This window comes from Fukomys damarensis, unplaced genomic scaffold (assembly GCF_012274545.1).
Source record: "Fukomys damarensis isolate Sample0158 unplaced genomic scaffold, DMR_v1.0_HiC HiC_scaffold_1, whole genome shotgun sequence".
Lineage (NCBI taxonomy): Eukaryota > Metazoa > Chordata > Mammalia > Rodentia > Bathyergidae > Fukomys > Fukomys damarensis.
Genome location: NW_022900913.1, coordinates 61783547 through 61794466, shown reverse-complemented (window position 1 = coordinate 61794466; position 10920 = coordinate 61783547). Strand labels below are relative to the sequence as shown.

At 37.9% G+C, this 10920-nt stretch overlaps 1 protein-coding gene and 1 pseudogene across 2 annotated transcripts in view; both read right to left on the bottom strand.

Moving 5' to 3' along the window:
- Nucleotides 1-10920, bottom strand: part of Cmya5 (cardiomyopathy associated 5) — a 109644-nt gene that overhangs the window by 57181 nt on the left and 41543 nt on the right. Inside the window, exons 3-5 of one of the 2 annotated variants that reach the window (XM_010604135.3) lie at nucleotides 4570-4665; nucleotides 3191-3424; nucleotides 1704-1726 (exon numbers count right to left, since the gene is read on the bottom strand). In XM_010604135.3, the coding sequence (XP_010602437.1) occupies nucleotides 1704-1726; nucleotides 3191-3424; nucleotides 4570-4665 (353 nt within the window). The remainder of the gene's footprint in view (nucleotides 1-1703; nucleotides 1727-3190; nucleotides 3425-4569; nucleotides 4666-10920) is intronic. The other variant, XR_776371.3, reaches the window with a different exon arrangement.
- Nucleotides 7218-9390, bottom strand: LOC109117418 (annotated as a pseudogene).

Below are 10920 nucleotides of genomic sequence, written 5' to 3'. Positions count from 1 at the left end.
TAAGGTAACCATTCTACAGCAAAAACAGAAGCCGTCTCTTTTTATTAAAACAAAAACACAAAACACAAACCAAAAGGCAAATGCTGCTGTTCAATCATCAGATGAACTCATAGAGGCAAAAAATGTGACAATAGTAATAGTTCAGGTAAAGTATGTGTGAAAATTTAAACACACCACTTTCAAGTTAAGACAAAACTAAAGGGGGAGTGATGATCTTTATATTAAGTCAAAAAGCTTAGGTATTATCAACAAAGGTTAATTCACTTTACAGTCATCAGAGACTATTGTACATATATTTTTTGCACCTTGCGCTTGTAAAAGCAGATAGAATATTTAATATGTTATTTACAATGTGTTTTGCCAGCTCAGCATACAGGATGTATATAGATTATATCAAAGTAGTAGACAGTTCGGGGCCTGTGCAAACCCTGCAAAAACAGTACTTCGGGTATCTGCTAACTCAAACTAGGTATTGTATACCTAGATTGTACCAATAAACTCAATAAAAAGAAAAAAAATACCCAGATTATACTTTAGACCAATTAAACTAGAATCTCAGGACACGAGATTCAGGTATCAGCATTTTCTAAAGCTGCCCAGCTCTATTCATATAAAACTATTATTGATTATATAAATATTAATATACAAACTATTATCATAAAACATATTGACAATATTCTGTTGAATAGAATTTTGTACAGGTAAATAGGGTTCATCTGAGTAGTTTTAATTATGTAAAAAAGATTGCATTTCTAAATTAAATCCATTTTTATATATCTTAATATACCACAGATGCAAATTTCTGATTTTACTCTATGCAACTTCACAATTTCAACTGGTATGGAAATAAATTGAAGATAATATTTATAATTTATAAATTCACCTTCAAAGTTATATTGAAAAGATTAAATTTTAGGTTCAACCTGTAGGAGAGACCTCAGTTCTTACAAAGGGACAAAAAACAAAAGGGTCAGATCAGCATGAGAATTTCAACATCAAGTGCTCCAAAGGTTAAACATATGGGTGAGGGTGTAGCTCAGTGGTAGAGCATTTGCCCAGCACAGGGGAGGCCTAAAGTTTGATTCCTGGTACCACAAAAAAAAGATGAAAAGAAAAATATAAGTCTAATTTTTCTAAAAACTTCCTAATTTCTTGTTGAGTGTTTTGCCTTTCTAAAGAGTGAAGAATCTCTTAGACTGAGTGTTAAAAACATCAACAAAACAAAATCAAGAGTAAGATTACTTTAGGTTAGGTGAGCCGAAAGTGAAGATAAATATGACTATGGTTTGAAGAGAAGGAATATGCCATTAAGATTACATAAATCCTAAGATTACCCTGGGCAGATACGGATGATTCCTTCAAATACTCATATTTAACCAATAACTCTAAGTTATCTACAAAATTTTTTATATGCAATATGGAAAGTCTAGATAGGGCTGAAAATAAAGAACAAATCTCAAGGAAGCAGTTAAAAATCTACATTATGATAATTGTTATTTAGCTAAAGCCCATGTAATTTTCTTTCCAAGGTGTCATTTAGTTTTTAAAAGCACTGTGTCTAACCATGAAAACCCAGTAGCTCACTAGATGAATTTTTAATTGACAGATCATTTTCTATAAAGCATCGAGTTATAAAAATAAAGCATCCAGTCATGCTACAGTCCCAGTCACCACGACATTGTGCCATGTTATATATACTATACCTTTCATTGATTTCCTCAAATGACTTGGGGGGGGATGAAAAGAGGCAGGTTGGAGAGAGAGAGAGAGAGAGAGGTTAACAACAAAAAGAAAAACCAACCAAGAGCTTTAAGACCACACAGTTGGGAGACAGTTTCCCTCCACCTCCCTGGAGCCCCTGGAATGCTGCGGGACAGAGCTGCAGGGGATTCAGTTCAGTTGCCTGATCAGTTCAGCTCTCTCTGATCTGCATGGTTGACAGTGAGTTGTTTGTACCTTGCTTCTCTCTATTTATTAGGCTCAGCCTCCAAAATAAATTTCTCTGAAGCAAGAAAAATGACTTAAAATTGTTTAAATATACATCAAAAATGTGAATCAGTGTTTATCTCTGAGTAGTTAGTTACACCTTCTCAGTGCTTTCTTGTATTTTCCAATGTTTCTAGCATGACGATATATCTATCACTCATATAAGTAGGGAAAATGTTTTCTTTTTCAATTTGTTACTTCTAGATAAAAGGAAACAATTTTCTTATCAAAGATGACATTTTTGCAGAACATAAGCATTTCATTAATGCTCCACTTCACAAGAGGTCCCTGATTTAAAAACACTGAAGCTCTGCCTTAATGAAACATGAAGCAACCTAATGATTTAGTTCTCCTTCAGATCAGCCATGTCTACTTGATTCAGAGAAATTTCCCCACTGGAAGAGCCTGAAGCAAATGAAAAGCCCAACATTGTCTTGTTTGTCCTTGATCTATTTCCCAGCCTCACTAGAGGGCTAAGAGGATCAGGATCTTTTATTAGGAGGTCCCTACCCATCAAAAGGTGGTGCTTTCCCCAGTCTGACCACAAGGCCTGGGGCCACCTTCTGGGAAACATCTCCTTGGTCCTGGTTAATCCTATCTGGTTACTGTTCTAAAGAATATGCATGAGGCTTAGAGATCTGACTCTGGAACAACTAAGGAGCACCCAAGGAACCTTCTGTCCACAATTGCTTGCTGGAATTAGGGGACCTTGGTTTCAGGTAGCCACTTAGAGAAATGCCACCATACTACCTGAGAGGGGTGCCACAATTTACGGCATCCTTTTGCATCAAAAAGTGTGCCAAAATGATCCTCTCAGCTTTGGCCAGTCTCCAAGAGAATGGCTCATGTGAGAGGCCACCTCAGATTTCAAAGTAGAGAGAAAAGGCCCTGCAGCAAGTGAGAGGATGCCAGGAATCAGGAGGAAGGAATAAGGTTGTAAGGCTGTTTCCATTCTCTCTTAGAAAATCCCAATCCCATGTGACAGGATGTCCTGACTCCATGAATCTTTCAGCTGGATATGGGCATTGGAACTTTCAGGATTTGTGGGGAATTTTCTATAGGTATCTTGAATGCCCAAATAATTCTAAAATTCCAGAATTATATAAACCCAAACTGAAATATAAATAACTTTAAGGAACATTGAAAGATGAAGTTTGAGTGTAGACTTGTAGCAGAGCAGGTGCCTGTCACACCTGGCGCTTACCATCAGGAACACAGTCTCGTCAAGCTCCTCGGCCTCCCTCACGATGGCCTCCAGGGTGTCCTTGGCAGTGTCCATACTCTGCAGAAAGCGAACCATCTGGTCATGCAGAAACTCCATCTTCTTCTTCTTCACTTCATCAAAACTCTGGGCTTTCTCATCGTATTGCGCCAAAACTTTCTTCATCATTTCCTCATTCTGTGCTTCCAGCCTCTTCTCATTTTTGGTACAGTTTTCCTAGGGGAAGAAACAAAAACACTCCTGAGTGAAACAAGAAGTACACCCTTTTTCTCCTCCTCCTCCCCCTCTTCTTTTCTTTTAAAGAACTGACATCTGGCATCTCAGTAAGAAAATCAGAATTTTAGATTTTAGACTGTGTACTTCATATTTAATTAACATTAAATTTCGAATCTTCCAACCACATTTACCATAATTAGTTTTGCAATAGAACTAGCTGTAAGAGTATCATCCAGATGGTTTTAGATACTGAAAAACCAAAGCAGGGTGCATTTGTATGGAAGTCTTACCCAGATGCATTCCTGTGTGATAAAACTTAAAAGTAGGAATTGTAGCAAGCAAAGATTCCAGGCCACCACGTGGTGATGAGTGAGGTCTAGTGCTATTTCCTGCATTCCACTAAAATCATGGTGTGAGGGAGTGAGGTGCCAGGAAATTGAGCAAGGTCCTAAATTCCCAGATGCTATCCAGGGAGAGGCAACTTCTCCTTTATTGCTCATCTGGACACACCCAGGCACATAGCTATCTTCATCAGCAAGTTAGTGATGAGGTAATCAGATAATTTACCCAAAGGTAATCCTTTGGCCCTGGCCCTCTGCCATCCTTGATTGACAGGTGAGGGTGCTGGGCCCTCTCTGCACAGGCATGGAACATCATTACCTGCTCACTTCGCTATGCAGGGTGCACAGCAGCAGCCAGCAGTGAACTCATGGAGGACAACTATACCATGAGCGCTGCTTGCTGGCCCTGTGCATAGGCCCTGGGCAGTGCCTTCAAGCATTTCTGCAGGGCTGACCCAATGAGACAATGAAGAGAAGAATAATGTAAATCTTAGTTTCTTAGCTACTAAATGAAAGCAATAACGCCTCTCATATGACTGTTTGGAGGATAAATTAAGTAAAGCATATAAAATATAGTAAATGCCTGATGAGTGCATGTCTGTTGTTATGGGAAAACCCTTTGTGCTTAGCAGAAAGTAGCACCCAGGCAAGACACCAACAACCCTCACTATGAGGGAACAAAACTACCAATGGCAAGCAGCACACACACACACACACACACACACACACACACACACACTGATTCAGATTGTTTTAGCTCAGAATCATTTACTTATGATAAGGTAAAAGGGATTGTTAACTTACCTCAATGGTATTAAAGAAAGATTCAATCTCACTAACAAAGGCCTCAATCTTCAAGGACTTTTCTTGTAAATTTTCAAGAAATTCTGCTAATTGAACCTGAAGAAAAGAATTATAGTATCCTTAATACATAACACTTAGGAAAAGAACTTCAAGCAGTGGGCTCCAATTTTCTTACAAGTTTGATATATCTGGTAGAGATTTTTTTTTCTTAGACATAACATTTACTAGTTTTCCAAGCATGAAAGAAATGAAAAAATATATATATTAGAACAAGAACAATTTGATAATTTCCACAATCTGTGTTCCTTTTGTGAGCAGTGCCTGATTATATCAAATTAACAAATTTAAGTTTAGTTCTTGCTAAAGAAAAAAAATCTAATGAAGAACTAATTTACAAAATATACGAGTATAATTTTACAATAAATCTTTCCAGTGTTTGCTATAACTATATTATATGAAATGCTTCCCTCCACTGAAACTTAGAAGGACAGCTCTTAAAATGAACAAAACTTTGTGTGCTCATCTCTGACAAGCAATGAACAAATAGAACTTGCTCACAGGGATGTAAAAGTGCTACTTCAGGAGCATAAATTACCACTAACATGTTACAGAAATGAGCCTTACAATGATATAAAAAAATATGAGAAAGAAAAAATGGATACATATTGAGGATATACTCTTAAGTGAAATAAATAAGTCACACATGTGTAAATACCAAATAGTCTCTCTGGTGTGAAAAACTATAATAGTACACAAGATCCTAATGGGATAATTAATAATGTAAAATAGGAAGAAAAGGGCTAAAGGTGTAGGGAAAGTGGGAAGAGTAGGGGAAAAGTAATAAGGGAAAATAAAAAAATATGAGAAAATGAAAAAATGGAAATAAAGTTTTAGCAAATGGGGAGAGGAGGAGGGGGTGAAGGGAGGGCACGGACAAGGGGAAAAAAATGAGAATCAAGACCTGTCATGTAAAGGTACAAGATCCAAATGATGAATGTAACTGTAGTGTATACCTAAAAACTCCATGAGAAAAAAAAAAAAAAAAAGAAATGAGCCTTGTTCAGTGGCTGTTCTCCAGAACCTTGTCCTCTCTTCTTATGCCAGGGAACCCATTACATATAAACCTAAGAAAAAACCAAAGCTGTTGCAGAAGTGAAACTTAGCATGCTCCACTCAAATTTTTGTAAGGTAACCATTCTACAGCAAAAACAGAAGCCGTCTAAAAGAAATGAGCCTTGTTCAGTGGCTGTTCTCCAGAACCTTGTCCTCTCTTCTTATGCCAGGGAACCCATTACATATAAAGCCTAAGAGAAAACCAAAGCTGTTGCAGAAGTGAAACTTAGCATGCTCCACTCAAATTTCTCTAAGGTAACCATTCTACAGCAAAAACAGAAGCCATCTCTTTTTATTAAAACAAAAACACAAAACACAAACCAAAAGGCAAATGCTGCTGTTCAATCATCAGATGAACTCATAGAGGCAAAAAATGTGACAATAGTAATAGTTCAGGTAAAGTATGTGTGAAAATTTAAACACACCACTTTCAAGTTAAGACAAAACTAAAGGGGGAGTGATGATCTTTATATTAAGTCAAAAAGCTTAGGTATTATCAACAAAGGTTAATTCACTTTACAGTCATCAGAGACTATTGTACATATATTTTTTGCACCTTGCTAAAAATGTGACAATAGTAATAGTTCAGGTAAAGTATGTGTGAAAATTTAAACACACCACTTTCAAGTTAAGACAAAAGTAAAGGGGGAGTGATGATCTTTATATTAGAGTCAAAAAGCTTATGTATTATCAACAAAGGTTAATTCACTTTACAGTCATCAGAGACTATTGTACATATATTTCTGCACCTTGTGCTTGTAAAAGCAGATAGAATATTTAATATGTTATTTACAATGTGTTTTGCCAGCTCAGCATACAGGATGTATATAGATTATATCAAAGTAGTAGACAGTTCGGGGCCTGTGCAAGCCCTGCAAAAACAGTACTTCGGGTATCTGCTAACTAAAAACAAAAACAAAATCAGTTTGCTGTTTAGGAGAGGTAGAATTCAAACTACCACAAAATACAAAGGACTGCAAAAATGCATACCATCCTAACAACATATATAAGTTACTAAATAAAGATCTGATTTAAAAAAATGTAAATGAAGCCTTTAAGTAGGTCTTTTCTACATGCATATTATTTCTCATTAAAGAAAAAAATATGAAAAAAGACCATTGGTAATTGCTTTTTAACATTTGTAGAAAATGTCAATTCTCTGGTCACAAACTCCATTAAGTTTAGCACTTAAGGTCTCTGCGGTGTTATAAATGTAATTTAAAATACTGTTAGGCCAGGTGTGATGGTGTAGGCCTGTAATCCCAGTACTCAGGAGGCTGAGGCAGGAGGATCCCTGTGAGTTCAAGACCATCCTGGGCTACATAGTGAGTTTCAGGTCAGTCTCAACTACAAAGTGAGACTCTGTCACACACACACAAAAAAAGAAAAAACAATACACACACACACACACACACACACACACTGTTAATTCTTTAGCTCCGTTGATAAAATAATGTGACTTGAAACATGGCACATATTTCATGTTGAGGGCAGTGAGCCACAGTTTCATTTCTTCGCTTCTTAGGTGTGAATAGTTATGCAGAACAACGCCCTCCACCACCACTCTGAGTTTGAGGTTTATCATGGACAATCTGTACTCCTTGTCTTGCAGCTCCTGGTTGATTAGAGCGATTGCCATTTGTCCTCATCCACTCGTGCTATTTCTATCACCCTTTTACAAAGGTTAAGAAAAAGTTCCTCACTTCCTTTGTTCTGTTTGGCTGAGGTATGATAGATAATACTCTGCTCCCACAGATTCTCCATGGGATTCCGTTTCTTGAATGGAAACACGTCTGTCTCTCCTTTTCCAAATCAGTTCTATTACCAACTATACATAAACAGATTTCATTTCCCAACATTTTCCATAATTCTTTCACCCAGTTTTTTTTGTTTTTTGTTTTTTTACTCTCTGAAAAGAATCACCTACTATATTATAAACTAAAATGGCTCCATTTGAATCTCTGTAGTAAACTGGCCCCAATGCATCTCTTGACCTGCTGTATATGGCAAGGTTTACTCTTTTCCCACCAATATTGAACTTCTTTGTTAAGAAAGATGCCTGCAGAGTGGTGACGTGCTTGTCGTGGAACTTGCTCTCACAGTAGCACAGTACCAGAAACGTCTTCCCCACGCAGCCTTCCCTGAGCAGCACCACCTTGAACGCGCACGCTCGCCCGGACGCCGCAGGCCACAGCCATCCCGCCGCTTCCCGGTCACCCAAGCCCCAGAACCGCAGCGGGCGCACCACTCAGCAGCAGCCCGCCGACACCCCTCCTCGGCGAGGTCTGAAAGGGCCCAGAGAAAGTCGAGAATTGAAGGGCCTGGTAAAGATTTTTTAATACCATAGTCAGCTAATAAATCTTTGAATTATTTCTGCCGCTACAGCTAAATTGATTATAGATAATTATGTATGACAAAGAAGAGGTTTGTGAGTGACAGCCCCAAAGCAACTGCAGAAAGACAGTTATATAGGAGAAACCTGAAATACAAATAAGGAGCAAAATAAATAACAGGAAACAGAAAGACAGATCTTTAGAGCAAGCAGGAAGGGAGCCTAGAAATGGGGTGGGTGAAGGAGGGGAGGAGAAGAGAATTTAAAAAGAATTAAGATATGTTATGTACATGTACCAGCTCCCCATGAGGAATATAATCATTACGTGCTGCAAACGTACTAATAAAAAAGTTAAAATGGTGGGGAGGAGACAGTTTATTTCTCATGCAAAAAAAAAATAATTTGACTTCTTGATAGACTGGTGAGGTTATTTAAATGAGCCACAGATTTGAATGTCTTCTCCTTAGTAATGCCTCATTCTAAGCAGCCTTTCTACTATACCAGCCCAATATATCTAAGCAGTCTGTGCACATTTGCACCTGTGGCCTCAGGTGCACAGGAAGGCCTGCCCATCCAAAGGTGATAGGCCCCAGCATACCAAATAATAGAAACTACCTGCTAAATGGACACAAACATCCTAAAGACATTCAACAAATTAAAATACTCAACTAGAAAACAAAAGGGGAAAGTGAAGGAGGGTGTTACCTACTTTAATCAGTTATGAACCCAGCAATGTGTCCTGGTAGACAAACTTAAATTCACTATCTGATTTGCTCCCCATCAAATGAAGATGTTACACTGAGCAAGCACTTTCAGGATCTGGCCCCTCTGTCCCTCAAGGTCCCTACTTCCAGAATCTCCCAGCCCTTCACTCCTGTCACACACCCATCCTTTCCTCAGACTCTTCGTATGTGTGCCTTTTCCTGTGTATTCTCCAATTCTGGAATGTTCTCCAGGTCCTTGACTGATAGAAAAACTCTCGCATGTAAGGCTCAACCAAGCTTTGGGCTTTAGAAATACCTTCCACAGCCCTCCCCATAAACCCACATATACAGAGTGCTCACGCTCTGTACTAATCTGGGGAATTTTACAAATCCATCTACCTATTTTCTCTATTTTAGCTCCATCCCTGATACATAACAGGCAGTCAATAAACACTGAACAGGAAGCAAAGGAGTGAATGAAGGAAGAGAAGACAAGCTATCACGGTGGCAGTGGGCCTGGAGAAGTGAGGACTTGGGTTATCTGTAAATGCAGCCATCAGTCCCTGAAGAGGAGCAGGACACCACCCGTAAGATGCTAGAGAACTCTCAAGTCACAGCTTTTTTCACTTGATTTTATTTTTTAAAAGTTGCCAATCAACTTTTACTCTTCATGCTTATCTCAGTGAAATGAAGCAAGACCTCAGCTTTAGTCAACTAGTTTCAACCTTCTGCTCATACTGTTTAGAAAAAATTTAAAAAACAAAACAATTTTAAGGCAAGAGATATCATAGCTCCCTACTTCTCAAAAGTGTTAATTGATAGTTTTAGACAGTTATTTTTTAATTTCTAAAATATAGAGATAAATAAAACACAAAGAATGTTGGAAAATCCAGTTTTCTTTCAGCTAGTAATGTCCAGCAACTGTCAGTATCCCCACAGAATGGGTTCCTCCCACTGGAACTCATGAATCTCATGTCTGAGCTTTCACTAAAGTTTGCCTATGCTCTGCTCCTAAACGTTTGTTGTTGTTGTTTGAAATAGGGCCTCACTATGCTGCTCAGGCTAACCTTGAGCTCATTAAGTAGTCCAGGCTGTCCTCAAACTTGGACATCCCTCCTGCCTCAGCCTACCAAGTGCTAGGACTACAGGAGTGCACCACCACTCCCAGACCCACCAAATGTTAACAGGTAAAATTTCAACAAAACTTCACCCAGGAAAAATGAAACCAATATCAGACAAATTGAGAAGGATTAATTTAGTAGGAAAAAATGCCAAGACTCCAATATGTTATGTTATTTAATCAAAACAGTCTGACAATTACTTAATAGTGACTGAAATGAATGATCACTTTGGGAATACTACCATTGGCAAGGCACTGAGCCATGCAATATGAATGTATAGTCAAGAACACAAGCTCCAGCATCAACAGTCCTGAGTAACAATCTCAGTCTGGCCTTCCACAAGCTCATTTCATTGGCTGCAAATTGATGACACTGACTTGTTGTGAGAATTAAAAGGCATCCTTTATATAAAGAACTCAGTGCAGTTCCTGGCATCGAGAAAATGCTTCATTCTTCTTGTTGTTTGCTAATTTTTAAGGTCATCCTGGCTGCCAGTGGGGAACAGATTACAGAGGCAGGACCAGGGAGACCAGTTAGAAAGTGACTGAAAGGTAAATGGGAAGCTTAGAAACTAAATATTGATTTCCAATAGCATCCTTATGTGGGTAGAGAATTTATAACCACACACATAAGGATATGCTCAGTGACTAACTTTGTATCTAGATTAGGGTCTTATATGTATTGCCAGAGACAATGCAAAGAGTTTCCATATATAACATAAATTTTATAAGCAAAAAAGGAAATACAAACAAAATCAGAATTAAAAATCTTGAGTATTTTGTCTTATAATAAAATTGCCCTATGTAATATATGTAATTATTTTAAAGAACACTATAGATGGCATAAAATAAGTTGTATTTTATGTTCAAAGGTGTATTATTAAGTCTAAAGTTATTTGTTATTTTTATAATATTAAGAGTCACTACTATAAGATGACAAGGCCTCCCAAAGTCAGTAACCACATGTTATTTCTTGATGGTCCCCAGGACCTAGAAAAATGTCCAGCACATAGTATATACTCAATAAATATTTGTCAAGCCAACCTCAACTAAATTCTTGGGGAAATATTCTCAATTTGCTT